Source organism: Sander vitreus, chromosome 8 (assembly GCF_031162955.1).
Source record: "Sander vitreus isolate 19-12246 chromosome 8, sanVit1, whole genome shotgun sequence".
Classification (NCBI taxonomy): Eukaryota; Metazoa; Chordata; class Actinopteri; order Perciformes; family Percidae; genus Sander; species Sander vitreus.
In genome coordinates this window covers 19732691-19748909 of record NC_135862.1, presented here as the reverse complement: position 1 = coordinate 19748909, position 16219 = coordinate 19732691, and the positions used below count along the sequence as shown (strand labels likewise).

Here is a 16219-nt window from a genome sequence, read left to right as displayed (position 1 = left end):
GGACTCGAACCCTGGACTTTCTGCGTTGAGGCATACACCTCTATATATGTGCACTTGTTCACCAACTGAGCTAACCCGGCCACACTATTTTTCATCTTTTAAAGTTGGTATAGTGAATGTGTTAGCAAACATTTGCCTACATACTCACTAGCCGACAAGGAGCAACAATAGCATTCATTTGGAGTCCTGCCTCTGGACATCTTGTGAATTTAAGTCCAATATTCACTGTTACCTAAGATCTCTTTTGGTCTCGACCAAATCCTTGGGAAAAATGTGTTTTTAGCTGCTAAATGCTCCACTATGTACACAAGCTAGTTGCTAACGTTGTGTCTGCTGTTTGGTGCTGAGCAGGTACAGTTGGTCTAACAGAGCTTTTTCCATTGAAAATAGTACGGTGGCCGACAGAGGCAAACACCCTGCAACTTAAGAAAACACACACAAATAGACAAAACACAAGCAAATTAAGAAAACAACTTCATTAATTTGACAACACATGTGCAGCATTCAGCAAACGCGCTGCAAATGCACACAACACAACCAAATAGATAAACGCGCTGCAAATATGAAACGATGCAAAAAGAAAAGCACACAAACCCAGAAAATAAATACAACAAAAAAACACAGCATCCAGATTACACAACGGAAGTTCTCCAGACCTCTAGAGGGAGCAGCTAGTGGAACAGCTTGATTTTCGACCCCACGGGGAGAGAGTGCTCTACCTTTTTATTAGAGTCGGGTATGGCTGCAGCCTGGAGAACTTCATAGACTGTATATTAAATTCATATTATGATTATTATTAATAACATAATATATTAATAATATACAGTCTATGCTCCCGTCTCATGCACTCCAGGCTGGTGCCGTCCCCGAGCTTCGGCTTTTCAAAATAAAATCTTGCATCTGGTCCGCTATGTCTTTGTACTTTGGTGTGTTGGATGTTTGTGAACTAAACAGTACGGCAATAATGAATACAATAACTTTTTCAGCAGATGTCTTACTTACAACACGGAGTTAGCAAAGCAGTTTTGTGTTTATATGTGCGAGCAGGATTTATTCAGCTTGATAAATCCCACGGTAAATTGACTGGTTTACTAAACAGGGAGGGTTTAGTAAACAGTTTTTTGTATTTCAAGAGCGAATTGCTCCACAATATGAATACAGATTGATCACTTATTTTGTTGGTAACCGTTGTTGTATAATCACAATATTACACTCCGGGAACCATCACCTTATCGTGGTGGAGAGGTTTGTGTGTCCCTATGAACCTGAGGGCTGTGTTGTCTGGAGCTTTGTGCTCCTGGTAGGGTCTCCCAAGGCAAAGTGGTCTCAGGTGAGGGGCCAGACAAAGAATGGTTAAAAAATCCTATGAAAAATCGAGGAAGGGATGAAGTGACCCTGCCCGGAGGAAGCCCGGGGCCCCCGTCTGGAGCCAGGCCCAGATGGAGGGCTCGTCAGCGAGCGTCTGGTGGCCAAGTTTTGCCACGGAGCCCGGCCGGGCACAGCCCGAAAAAGCTACGTGGCGGACATCTCTCCATCCCATGGGCCCACCACCTGTGGGAGGAACCGCTGGGGTCGGGTGCGGTGGATTGTCTATAACGAACACCATGTTTGAACATAGGGATGCTCATAAGTGTACTTGGTACCAGAGCACCCTAGGCCAAAGGTCAATGATCGATTTTATAATCGTTTCATCTGATTTGAGGCCGTATGTTTTGGACACTCGGGTGAAGAGAGGGGCGGAGCTGTCAACCGATCACCTTCTGGTGGTGAGTTGGGTCAGGGGGTGGGGGAAGACTCTGGACAGACTTGGTAAGCCCAAACGGGTAGTGCGGGTAAATTGGGAACGTCTGGAGGAGGCCCCTGTCCGACAGACTTTCAACTCACACCTCCGGCGGAGCTTTTCGTGCATCCCTGTGGAGGCTGGGGGCATTGAACCCGAGTGGACAATGTTCAAAGTTTCCATTGCTGAAGCTGCAGTGAGGAGCTGTGGTCTTAGGGTCTTAGGTGCCTCAAGGGGCGGTAACCCACGAACACCGTGGTGGACACCGGTGGTCAGGGAAGCCGTCCGTCTGAAGAAGGAGTCTTTCCGGGATATGTTATCCCAGACGACTCCGGAGGCAGTTGCAAGGTACCGAAGGTCCCGAAGGGCTGCAGCCTCTGCCGTGAAAGAGGCAAAGCAGCGTGTGTGGGAGAAGTTCGGAGAAGACATGGAGAAGGACTTTCGGTCGGCACCAAGGTGCTTCTGGAAAACCCATTCGCCACCTCAGGAGGGGGAAGCGTAAACCATCCAAGCTGTGTACAGTAAGGATGGGACGCTGTTGACCTCAACTGAGGAGGTAATAGGGCGGTGGAAGGAGCACTTTGAGGAACTCCTAAATCCGACTAATACGCCCTCTATGGTAGAGGCAGAGCTGGAGGATGATGGGGGATTGGCGTCAATTTCCCTGGTGGGAGGTTGCTGAGGTAGTTAAACAACTCCACAGTGGCAAAGCTCCAGGAATTGATGAGATCCATCCAGAAATGCTTAAAGCTCTGGGTGTGGAGGGGTTGTCTTGGTTGACACGCCTCTTCAACATTGCGTGGAAGTCTGGGACGGTGCCTAAGGAGTGGCAGACCGGGGTGGTAGTTCCCCTTTTTAAAAAGGGGGACCAGAGGGTGTGTGCCAATTACAGGGGTATCACACTTCTCAGCCTCCCCGGTAAAGTCAACTCCAAGGTGCTGGAAAGGAGGGTTCGGTCGATAGTCGAATCTCAGGTTGAAGAGGAACAATGCGGATTCCGTCCTGGTCGTGGAACAACGGACCAGATCTTTACTCTCGCAAGGATCCTGGAGGGAGCCTGGGAGTATGCCCAACCAGTCTACATGTGTTTTGTGGATCTGGAGAAGGCGTATGACCGGGTGCCCCGGAAGATACTGTGGGAGGTGCTGCGGGAGTACGGGGGTGAGGGGGTCCCTTCTCAGGGCCATCCAATCTCTGTACGACCAAAGCGAGAGCTGTGTCTGGGTTCTCGGCAGTAAGTCGGACTCGCTTTCAGGTGAGAGTTGGCCTCCGCCAGGGCTGCGCTTGTCACCAATCCTGTTTGTAGTATTTATGGACAGGATATCGAGGCGTAGTCGGGGTGGAGAGGGGTTGCAGTTCGGTGGGCTGAGGATCTCATCGCTGCTTTTTGCAGATGATGTGGTCCTGATGGCATCATCGGCCTGTGACTTTCAGCACTCACTGGATCAGTTCGCAGCCGAGTGTGAAGCGGCTGGGATGAGGATCAGCACCTCTAAATCGGAGGCCATGGTTCTCAGCAGGAAACCGATGGAGTGCCTTCTCCAGGTAGGGAATGAGTCCTTACCCCAAGTGAAGGAGTTCAAGTACCTTGGGGTCTTGTTCGCGAGTGAGGGGACAATGGAGCGGGAGATTGGTCGGAGAATCGGCACAGCAGGTGCGGTATTACAGTCAATTTATCGCACCGTTGTGACGAAAAGAGAGCTGAGCCAGAAGGCAAAGCTCTCAATCTACCGGTCAGTTTTTGTTCCCACCCTCACCTATGGTCATGAAGGCTGGGTCATGACCGAAAGAACAAAATCCAGGGTACAAGCGGCCAATATGGGTTTCCTCAGGAGGGTAGCTGGCGTCTCCCTTAGAGATAGGGTAAGAAGCTCAGTTATCCGTGAGGAGCTCGGAGTAGAGCCGCTGCTCCTTTGCGTCGAAAGGAGCCAGTTGAGGTGGTTCGGGCATCTGGTAAGGATGCCCCCTGGGCGCCTCCCTAGGGAGGTGTTCCAGGCACATCCAGCTGGGAGGAGGCCTCGGGGGAGACCCAGGACTAGGTGGAGGGATTATATCTCTAACCTGGCCTGGGAACGCCTCAGGATCCCCCAGTCGGAGCTGTGGCCCGGGAAAGGGAAGTTTGGGGTCCCCTGCTGGAGCTGCTACCCCCGCGACCCGACCTCGGATAAGCGGATGAAGATGGATGGATGGATGGATACACTTGAGTAGGCCTATACTTCAGTAATGTGCCTTTCGGACCTCGAAATTAAACCCTCTCATGTAATATGGCTTAAACAAACGTCAACATTAAACGCTGATGCAGTTTTAAATGTTTTTAAATTACCACCAATTTTTATTACCACGAAGTTTACAGACGTCTCTGCTGATTGAGTATCACCTGTGACCTGAGCCGAGACACACCCACCAAACGACAGAAAACACATCTCAAACATAGACTTAATATTTACAGCTCTCTCTCTCTCTCTCTCTCTCTCTCTCTCTCTCTCTCTCTCTCTCTGCTCTACTCTACAGGGGACCACAAGATTGCTAAAGGCTGAATAGTCATGAGGCTGATAATTATGCCGATAACTGAAGATCAGCCATATAGATCAGCCCAGGGTCACATTGCAATTTTTGGATTTCTTGGCGATACACTGTACAGATGCGAGAACAGTCAAAAGTATTCAAATACTGTATGCAGAATCAAAAATATACCTCAATTTAGTACAGCAACAATTAGCCAATTGAAGGATCACAAGTCAATCAGAAAAATCTGCAACTACTGATAATTAAACATTTGAAGAGATAAAAGGAAAAATGCCCAAAAATCTCTGGTTACAGAATCTCAAATGTGAGTATTTGCAGCTTTTCTCAGTTTATATTTTCGTAAATTGAATATCTTTTGGACTTTGGTTGGACTTAACTAGCAATTTAAAGACATCACAAGGGCTTTTTGTCATTTTTGCTTGATAAATGACTTAAACGATTTAACTATTATCATAATCCTTGTTGAATAATTCCCTGATAATGAATAATGACAAATTGTTTTGTCACTAGTATGAATAGACGCAGAAACATAAATTCACTCTCATCAGCAACACACACATATACCCTGCAGTGACACACACACACACACACACACACACACACACACACACACACACACACACACACAAATGACCCGCAGCCACACATTGCTGCACAGCCATCTCAGCCTTTGCATGGTACAGTAACAACATATGACAGAACCCAGATGGCATCCTGCAGGCTACGCTCATCAAGATCAGGGAAAGGGGAGGAGAGACACCCCAACAACAGAGCAACCAATGACATATCACAAATTCTTACACACACACACACACACGCATGCATGCACGCACGCACGCACGCACGCACGTATGAGCGGTCAGCGTTTGATTGAATGTAAGAGTATGTAATAAGATGCAAAGGAGGGTCTAATCCGGTTAGGACGGCGCTCCACATGATTCAAAATTACCTTTTACCTATAAGAAGTGGCAAGGCCTTAAAGAGAGATAGGTGAATATATTATGCGAATCTAAGGGCTGAGACAAAGAAATGAGAAGCAGTTTCACTTTTCCAGTTATGGAGACGGGCAGTAAGATAGTCATTTACTGAGAGGGTAGGCCCATGGAGCCTTAGTGCTGTGGTGATATGGTGCCGCATCATGCAGAAAGACAAACTAGTTATGTATGAGGCGGTTTTTATAAATAGTATGTAGTTTAACACTACATCTGTTTTATTTTGACAACCTGATTGATCAATTCAGTTGTAAAATACCTTTTTCCTTAATCACAAGATGACAAAGATTTCATGCTTCATAATTCCAACAACCCAGTGTTTGTTTTTAAAGGAATGGATTGACATATTGGGAGACACGCATATTAATTTTCTTTCCGAGAGTTAGATGAAAAGATCAATACCACTTTCAACATATGGTGGGATCGATCTTCTTATCTAACGCTCTGCAAAAACACGAATAAGTAGGTTAGATATAGCTTTGAATGTCTTGAATGTCAATTGACTTCATATCTTCTGTATCCACATCATTTGACCTGAAGCGCTCTTATTTTGTTGTTCTCATGGATGTTGTCAGTCAAGGTTTAAGCATCCTTTTCTGTCACTTCCCCTAGACTATGGAACAGATTGACATCTGCCAACTTAAATCAATTACTTTTTCAAAATTTGTCTCATAATCCCCCTCTATTTTTTATTCTTCGAGTCTGTCTGATCTTTGTGTGTGTGTATGTGTGTGTGTGTGTGTGTGCGTCTGTGTGTGTGAGAGCACTTGTGTTTTTACTAGTGAAGTATTGACTTGTTTTACAGCCTCACTTTTAGACTCTTAGACTGTTGATTTAAGCCTTATGGTTTTTTTTATTTTATGAGAAGCCAAATAACTTTTACATTTGTATGCCATCTGCGTAAAACAAAAAGGGCATTTTTGTAACTTCTAATAGTGTTTACACTGCACTTCCATTAAAAGTAACAGAGTGAATTACATTTTTCTTAATAATCCTTTTTAAGTGAAATATCGCTGCAAATTACAGAAATGCCCTTGACCACGTTCGGCCCAAAGGAGTATCGGTCTTAAAATGTAAAAAGGTGACTCTATGGCTAAACGCAAACAAACCACTCTCAAACCGAATTAGACAGCTCACAAACCCTGTGACCTAAGATTGAATACAAATGCGTAATGACAGCCAGTCTTCCTCTGAATGACCAGAAGTCTTGGCTCCCGCTAACTCCATTAGAGAGCAAACACAGCCTTGAGTGGCTGAATGAAACAGTAAAGGTTGTTCCTTACCTCAATTGTAATCTTAAACCACATAATCTGTCACAAGCTATTCTTTGTCGAACAATAATTGGCACCTCTGCCTACTCTAAATAGCAACATGACTGAAAAACATTACTGAATATAAGGATTGCAAAGAAACTGTTATGCGACAACTGGATTTGTGTGGGTTTCTGAGGGGGTAAATAATATATTGTGCCAAATACGGGGAAAAAAGAAAACACTAAATCGCTAGAGGGAGGAGGTGGTGTATTCACTGCTGAATGTTTTCTAGGCCATGATAAATGATATATGATGCAGGCGATGTGTCAGCTTTCAAAAACAATGTCTATTTCCAGGGTTGGGACAAATTGATTTGAATGTTAGCAGAGCTGCAAACAGAATGAGTGTGAATATGACTCCAGTAATGTGAGGTATCATATTTGTAAAATGGCATCAGAAAAAAAACTAAAAAACATCTTAAAAAAGTGACAGCAGCAAACATTTTCAACAGTCACAGATTATGATTCCAAAGTGCTTTTTCCAGTTCTGAAACCTTTGCATGGACCGTGTTTCTATTCAGAAGTGTTCCCACTGCATGCCTACATATCAGAGAGCAGAAGAGATAGTGGACAGAGACCTGCAGGGCTTAAGTAGAGACATCATGATGTACAGAAGGTGGGCCATGTGGGCCTGTGTGACAGATCTATAATAGATAATATACTTTGCAGTGGGCCTGGTGCTATAGCACAGCTCTTATGCCTCACCTGGGTTGTGATTATATAACTGCTTTACTGAAATGTTGTGCAGGACACATCTCGCCTCTCCAACTCTCAACAATCTCTTTCCCTCTCTACCACAGATTCAATTCATCTGTCTTACAAACACACACGGACCTGCTCACTCACATGTATACAATCACACAAATTCACACATACACACACAAAACATCACCACTCTCTCACACTTCCAAACACCCACACACAGAAACACAAACCATCTGTTTGGAGGCTTGTTGAAGCGCATTAGCTGTACCTGGCCACAGGATGAGCTGCACTCTTCTGTCCTCTGTACCCTCAAGCCAATATAAGTGTATAGACCTTGATCCAGATACACTGAGCCTTAATGTAAAACCTCACTGAGAACATGTGATGAAGCACCATTACCATTATAAGTCAAGCAGATGAGAAAATGCTGGTGGAGCAATAATGTTTCTCCAGCTTGCACAGTATTGACTGAAAAACAAAAGTGTTCTGTTCTTGCTACATGACATTTAAATTATGCACACAAATTCAGATAAAAAAGATTTAAAAGGGTCAGTTCACCTAAATTACAAAACAACATACTCACAAAGCTCTACTGGTAATGTGTCATGCAGCTAGCTGTGGTTTTATTTTTTGGTGGGTTTTGAATTATTGGTGTTATTAGATAAATTACAGATAAATTAATGTGCAGAAAGCACATTAATTTGTCTTTCCAGAAACAGTGTCCCAGTTACTTTGGATCATCCACATAGCTCACTATGGAAACTTTTCATCTGAATTACTTTCTACTGAAGAAATAGCCCCTATGAAAATTGTTCACAACATGCTCAGTGGATTATGTAGAGTAGCAGAGACTTTGGTTAGTCCTCCTGACGTCACTAAAGGGTTGCCAGGTAACCAGCGGTAACTCAACAAAGTCACTGCACCTAACATCAAACTTTGTCATGTTTACATTTATATTTAGGTACAGATAAAAAAAACAAGATACAATGTGTTATTAAAGCTGCAAGCAGCGATGAACGGGCCCTCATGTGCAGACACAAACCACTTCCTGTTACGCGGCGTTACATGAAACTTTGACGCCTTGAAATGTCCAAGCCGTTCGCAATTTAGCTTTGCAAAGGTCTTTAGATTTTACTGATCAATTTTAAAGTCAATCGTGTTAAATCTGTAGGAGTATGTTAAAGTAGGCTGCAAAAGGTCAAAAACATCCAAAAAAAATGCATCTTCAATTCAAAATGGCTGACTTCCTGTTTAGGGTATGGCTCCAAGAGGCTTTTATGTAAATATGGACATGAATCATGATCCATACATACATATACAGTACATATGTCTACCAAATGTCATACATCTAGGTGAAACTCACTGCAAAATTTAAGAGATGCTGCTAGGCGGAGGGCAGTAGCGAGGCTTTTCCCCCCCTGCTTCCAGTCTTTATGCTAAGCTAAGCTAACCATATCCTGATTCTAGCTTTATATTTAACAGAGAGAGTGGTATCAATCTTCTCATCTAACTCTCAGCAAGAACACGTAGTTAGTTCCAAACCAAAACTATCTGCATGGATAGATAACATTGTAGGTAAGTGAGATTTTCTTTTGTAAGTTGGGTAAACCAACCCTAAGAATTTGTATTTACTGACATCATATATTAGTGTTTCTCAACCTTGTCTGGCTGGTGTCCCCATTTTTAGGGAACCCAAATTCTTATGATGCTAGCAATGTAGGTCGTGAGAATTTCAATGTGACATTATTTTGTATGGGAAAGCTCCAAATTGTGTGTAATGAAAAAATGATATATTGTATTCTTTGCCCAATTTTTATTAATAGTATACCAAATTAACTTCTCTATCTCAGTCTTAGAAATCCCCAAGGACCCTGTATGTATACAGCATCAAGTAACCCCATGTGGGGTCCTAACTCAAAGGAACTTAGATCATTTATAAGTAAGGAAACACTACAGTAATTGAAAAGATTGCAACTTAAGAAGACAGAAAAGCTGGTATTATCAGATCCACAGTCATCAAAGCCATTTTCCATTTCCCCTCTTAGAGAGGATTCTGTATTTGCAGGAAATATCATGTCATCATGCACTCTTGGCTTTCTATTTATACTCAGAGAAAATGATCACGAAAGTAGTCAGAGTACTACCCCCCACCCTCTCTCACTCCCTCTGGGCCCTCCAATTATAGTCATTAATGGTTCATCCCAAAAAGATAAGCCAGGGTGGCCATAATATCCGGGCCTAAGTGAGTTGTTAAGTGACTGGGAAATTAAATGTGTGAGTTGAATAGGAAGCACTGCGAAGGGCTGCACAGTTTAAACAAATGAGAGGCTGATGAGATAGGAGTCACAGCCTAATGAGAGGAGAGTGAAATAGAAAAAGTCAAGCTTTGAGATGAGAGAAAAGGTTGGGATTGTAAGAGAAGAGGTGAGAAAGATGGAAAGAGGGTGAAAAAGAAGAGGAAATGCATCAAGGTATGAGAGTTGGAGGAAGTGAGCCACATGAGGGCTCACTTTAAAATAGGACTAGACAAAAAACTATATAAAAATGTCTGTCGTATATATTTTTTCTATAATGTTTCTATCGCGATAGAATAATAATAAAATGAAAAGAAATAGGCTTTACCATGTGGTTATTTCATATGGACTATTTATTTATTGAATTACCAGAAAACATGTTATATCGTGATATGTATCGTTATCGAGATATGAAATGACCAAAGTTAGGCTACATGTTGGTGAGGGAAAAACTAGCATGGCCATTGTCACCTCAAGATATCTGAATGAAATGTCACTCAATACTACTGACTATAGAGTCTGTAGAGCTGCACTTTATTGTGTTCACATTGAATAAAAAGTACATTATCCAAGCTAAATTGGTATTGTAACTAAAATGTTCCTAACCTAATTGATATTGACTCTAAAATAAAATCGAATCGGGAATACAATCGATTTGGGACCTCGTGAATCGGAATCGAATAGATTCGGATAATCATTGACGATACTAGGGCTGAACGATTTGGAAAATAATCTAATTGTGATTTTTTTCAAAAATATTGCGATTGCGATTCAATATGCGATTATTTTTTAAGCTCTTTGTCTTCTGTATTATTCAACAAAGACAAGCAACAAATCATTGTATAGTATGAACAATACAAGATTAGATAGATTAAACAAACTGTTCTTTCCTGGAGGCCAGGCCTGTATGTGATGATGAAATTAGGTGATGCATGAATTTATATGAATGACATCTTTTATTTAGCTACTTCAGTCACAGTAGTATATTGAGCACTGACCAAGCCTGGTGTAAACATTCATATGAAAGTCAGAAACAAATCACACAAACTAAAGTGAAGATATATAAAAACAAATAAGTGGCTTCACCACACTTAGTAGTAGTAGTATATATATATATATATATATATATATATATATATATATATATATATATATATATATATATATATATATTTATTAGGGCTGTCAAAATAACACGTTCATTTCGATTAATTAATCTGAGAAAAAACGCAGATTAATCCATTCCATATTGACGTTTGCATACAGACGAACATCTGGTGCCACTGATATGTCTGCGCTTCTCTCTGATGCTCTGAAACAGACGTTACAGGAAACACAAACACCCCTGCATGTGACGCTAGTTAACAAAATACTCAACAGCAGCTAACGTTAGCCTACCGCTAGCTAGTTAACACTATACTCGACAGCAGCTAACGTTAGCCCACCGCTAGCTAGTAGCTGGATTAAACACGGTTAAAATGCTGACAGCTAACGCTAAACGGTGTAAAGCTTGACTGTGTTTTACTGTAGAGGATTCAACACCGGTATGTTACAATCTGCAGCTGCCGTCGGAGAAACAACACAGTTCAATGAAACTGGTAAACTACAGTGTCGTGGTGCATTTGAAGTTATTGTAAATGTTCTTTTCCTATCTGATTGTTGTTTTTGTCGTTCAACAGCAATTTTCGGTTCAGGCACCGTTAATTATGTATGCGATTAATTTTGATTAATTAATCACAGAGTATGTAATTAATTAGATTCAATTTTTTAATCGATTGACAGCCCTAATATATATATATATATATATATATATATATATATATATATATATATATATTACATTACTGATCTCCAGTCAGTAACAAAACAAAAATGCAGAAAATAAAAGGAGAAATATTTGCCTGTACCTCTTTGAAAATATTTAGGTAACTCAAAGTTAAATGTAATCACTGTCTGAACATTAATATCTAAATATTAATCGTAATTATCTCTAGTCAGTAACAGCAACACACAACGCAGACTAAAGTGCAGTATGGCACTACCAGCCATAGTGATCCTGATCACACAGGAAGAAATTTCTCACCATTAGCAACTCCCGCTCCGATCTAGCTCCGGTCAGTGTACTTACTGTACATTTGTACATACTCGCATCAAATCTATCACCAAATCTGCCCAGACTCCAGACTCCAGATTCCGGCCATCACTCTCTGACTCCGCGGCAGAAACCCTCGTATGGTTTCATAAAAGGGGCATCATGTCTTTGGCGATAAACTCCGTTACTGCTTGAGTAATTTCCTTGTTCCGTTTTAAAGTACGTTCATATGGAGTTAACGTTATGCTTTCAAACCTTTCGGTGAGTGATCCCTGTCGGGTGGTATTTTGTTCGGCATTTTAGCCATGCAATTGTCGTAGATGGCTTTGTGTTGTTGTTTTTTTAAGTGCTGATACAGGTTCGTAGTGTTACCCCGTGAGGTAGCAACGTTAGCAAGACAGGTTTTGCACAATACCTGAAGCTGCGCATCATTTTCTTTTTTTAAACCAAAATAGTCCCACACAAGTGACATACTGTTCCTATTTGGGACTAAAGCTTCTGTCGAGCCTGAGGCCATTGTACAACATGTCATGGTACGGCGTAGCGTTTGTGTGCCAAGTTGATGCTTTCTCTGCGGAGTGCAGAGTCCGCAGACTGCTTTGCTCTCGCGAGTCACGTGACCAAATCGAAGCATTTGCAATTAGGAAATCGTGTTTTAAAGTATCACGACATTATTGCAAATGCGATTAATCGTTCAGCCCTAGACGATACCCAGCCCTATATATCGGGATAAAAGACTTTGTCCGTGTCACCCAGCCCTACTTTAAAATATGTTTGCAGAGGCTTTGTGACAGCAGGAAAACCCACATTTAAAAAAAAAAAAAAAAAATTGATGATGGCTGCATTCCATTTAAGTGTATCAGAGTCCTGCTAGTATGCATGCTTGCTCACTGGCATAGCTTACCGGGACACTTATGCTGCGTTCCAGACAAAATTTTTAGACCGTTAGTTAAGACTTCAAGCCACGACTCACGACTTGGTAGCGTTCCAGGCAACGTCATATCTATGGCTAGCGGCTACCAAACGTTGACGTTAGCTAGAGCTAGCTGATAATAGCGATTTCTAGTCAGCGATATATTTTGGGCTTCATTTTAATAAACATAACCTGTAGTAGTACACAATCGTATGTGTATTGTTTTGATTACAATGTGCGGAATTACTTTACGTTGCCTATTTATGTATATTTATTTCTATTTCTCACTGTTAATCACCGGCGTCTGTACAGCATCAACAGGGGGTCGCCACTGTTGTTTATGTGTGTGTGTGACGTCAAAACTGTAACTGGGAGTACAACAATCTGGTACGAGTTCACGAGTAGTAAGTTATGGGTTTGACTGCCGTTCCAGGGCACTTTCACGGGTAGAAGGTTGTGAAAACACGAGTTACGGGTTGCCTGGAACGCAGCATTAAATGAAACAAAGTCAGCAGTGATGTGCAGCACGCAGAGCACAGATGAAACTAATATCATAAATGATGGCTTTGTTCCATTTAAGTGTCCCTGTAAGCCAGCCCAATACGTGAGCATGCACAATACTGGGACACTGAAACTGACCTAAACACCATTATTAAAGTGGAACCATACTGGTTTTACACATCAAAGTCTGTTTACAGGACAGGTATCTGCATCTTTGAAAAAAGTTGTATAAAGTCTTTTGTGGCTCTAGAGGGAGTTACCTCAGGTGATGTCTAGACTGATGGCTTTTTGAGTTTACATTACCTACCTACCTGTTACTAGCATAAAATGGAAAATATCTATTGTGTGGTTGTGATATCAAATAAAGTATATTTTACACTACATATTCATTATTGCCTATCATTTCATTTATTTTATTGTTAGACACAAAATCATTTCTCATGTCTACATCTCCTCTCTAAAATAAACAATAGCTTGAAAAAACGTGTAAGTTTGTTTTTTGTTCACTCTGCATATGCAGCCTACAAGGGGAGAGTGGGTTTGAGTAGGTCATGCATCTTGATAATGGGTTACAAGCCAAAAAGGTAGAGAACCACTGATCAGATACAAGCAGGAAGAATAGTCCATAAAACAAAGTAAGAATTATACTATACGCCAAGACGTTTCAAACGCTTTTCGCATACAAATATGTGTAATGCATTGATATGTATAAGACATCTATTCAGCAGCAACAGGTCACATAAATCTCTTATGTACATTATTGACTTTGTACACGTTTCCTATAATTGTTTAGACCTTGCAGTAGCCTTACTAATCTTCTTAAACCTAGAGCTGAAACGATTAGTTGATTATGTCTTTTTAGGTCATTTTTAAGCAAAAATAACAAACCGGTTCCCATTTTTTTCTTTTCTTTTTGAATTAAATATTTGAATTAATTATAGGTTTTGGAGGTTTTGAACCAGAGTGTAATAAAAGCAGAAACAATTTGCAAATACAGTTTGACCCAGATCGGATGATAGGTGAGAAGAAAGGCAGAAAAGAGTTTCACGTGACAGGATGGGTGCAGGAGCGTAGATACAAAGATGAGAGTTGATTGTAAAGACATGAGAATAACTATTTGCAAAAAGTGGAGTATGAGTGTATGGTGCTTTTCACTGGTGAACAGCCACAACAAAAAAGGAAGGTTCCCTCCCGAAGTAGAGCCATTGCTCTGCACATTCCACTGCATTATTGTGCGCATGACTTACCAAAGAGCTGGCGGTGGAACATAAACTTCCCGGCTAACATTCCAGTGATAATGGCCAATATCCAGCATATTACTTTCAGGATGTTCCATCCTAGGCCTGGGTACTTGTTGAACAGGAAGGAGAAGCAGTTGCCCACCACAATCATATGGGCTTCTGTCTGACTGTGAGAGATGGGGTCCTCTGCGAAGATGAGGAAGTTAAAGAAGGTAACTAGGTAGGCCACGAGGAGACGCGACCACGGGTGCTGGAAATAGTAACGAAAACAGGCACCTATTTCCATCCTGCTGCCAGCCCCCCAGCCACACCTGGGAGTGAGAGAGAGAGAGAGAGAGAGAGCTTCTTTCAGTCAGATTATATTACACTCAAATCAGAAGGGCAGATTAGAGTGAAAACATCTCTCAGACTAAGATTAGTGGTAGGAATATAACTGAGGTTTGGTACAGATTGGGATTATGCTACATTCGGACAACTCCGATCAGCACCAGTGCCAATAATGCACCAACATGGAGATTTCTTAGCCCAAAGACAGGCTTTCCCATCAACTCTAAGATTATCACACAAACACGACATAGAGGTCTTGATCTGTCTGAATGTTGATGCCAAGACAGCAAAGAATCAGCAGCATGAAAAAGGTTAAACTGTTTAAACACAATTTAAAAAAGAAGCTGAACAAAACAAGAGGTTTAAGCTTTAGAGATGACATTCTTCATCAGTCACTAAAACAGGTTGAGGTGTAAGTGTCATACCTGGATAAGGTAGAATCTTGAAGCACTTAGCTGTAAAGCGCTGGCTTTTGAAAGGCTTATCCTCTCAGCCTGTCTGCTCTGTGCTCCCCTTAAAAAAATTGTGCCAGCATTACGCTGATGCTTTGCTCGGGAACACCTGCCAAGCAGCGGCAGCGCTTGAGTAACTTCCCGACAGTCCACCCCTCTCCGTTTTTAAAGCCATCTACATTCATTTACCCATGAACTCCACTCTGAACTCCCTCGCTGTAGCCCCCTGTGACTGGTCTGACTTTGTTGGACTGAAGTTCCCAAACCAGATCCCTGCTTTGACACGATTTCCTAAAATAACCCACAGTGGGAATTTGGGATGATGTAACTGCTTCAGAAATAGAGCTGCCAAAGTGAAACACCCATGTGGCTATTACATTTCACTGACATTTGTCTTGTATGTGCCACCTTGGGTGGTGCTAAGATAGTGATTCCACTAATAGAGGTGGAATCACTTAATCATCCTGGTAAAATGTTTATTTAGTTTTCTGTCTGTATCCCATTCTAAACATTAAGAGGACTGGTTGAGACAGGGGGCATGCTCCTAGTTTGAGGCTAGTCCCTTCTGGCAGGACAGTCCCTAATATGCATGGAGAGGGACACACCCAAAGGACATACATGGAAACAGGAGGAGAACATGCAAACACCCTACACAGAAAGGACTCATCAACCTGGGATATACAGTATATAATGACATATGGCAGTGGGCTGTAAATGATGGAATTGCAATGAAGACTACTGTTGAATTAGCAAGATTTGTGATATCATCATCATCATCCTGCTCATGGTAGCCTAAATCCTCTAAACCTCCTGGCTGTCCTCTAGTCTAAAGCATAAAAATTACAATTGGACTGACCCAATCTTAAACAGTCTCTAAGTGCTCCAAGAAACACACACTATTCGTGCCAGATCTGTTAATTCCTGAATGGACTAATGTGTTAAGAGCAAGTTCACACATATCCTATCTAATGTCACAACCATAAACCGTAGAAAGAGTCACAACAGTGATGACGCCAAATGTCACATCGCCGACCCTTCGTATCTCAGAGATAACACAAGCTTGACTAGAATTATGTGATTACAC

General features: G+C 41.8%; 1 protein-coding gene across 1 annotated transcript in view; it reads right to left on the bottom strand.

The window, feature by feature from the left end:
* Positions 1-16219, bottom strand: part of tmem117 (transmembrane protein 117) — a 53639-nt gene that overhangs the window by 36954 nt on the left and 466 nt on the right. Inside the window, exon 2 of the mRNA XM_078257387.1 lies at positions 14363-14667. Within this exon, the coding sequence (XP_078113513.1) occupies positions 14363-14642 (280 nt within the window). The 5' untranslated portion in view covers positions 14643-14667. The remainder of the gene's footprint in view (positions 1-14362; positions 14668-16219) is intronic.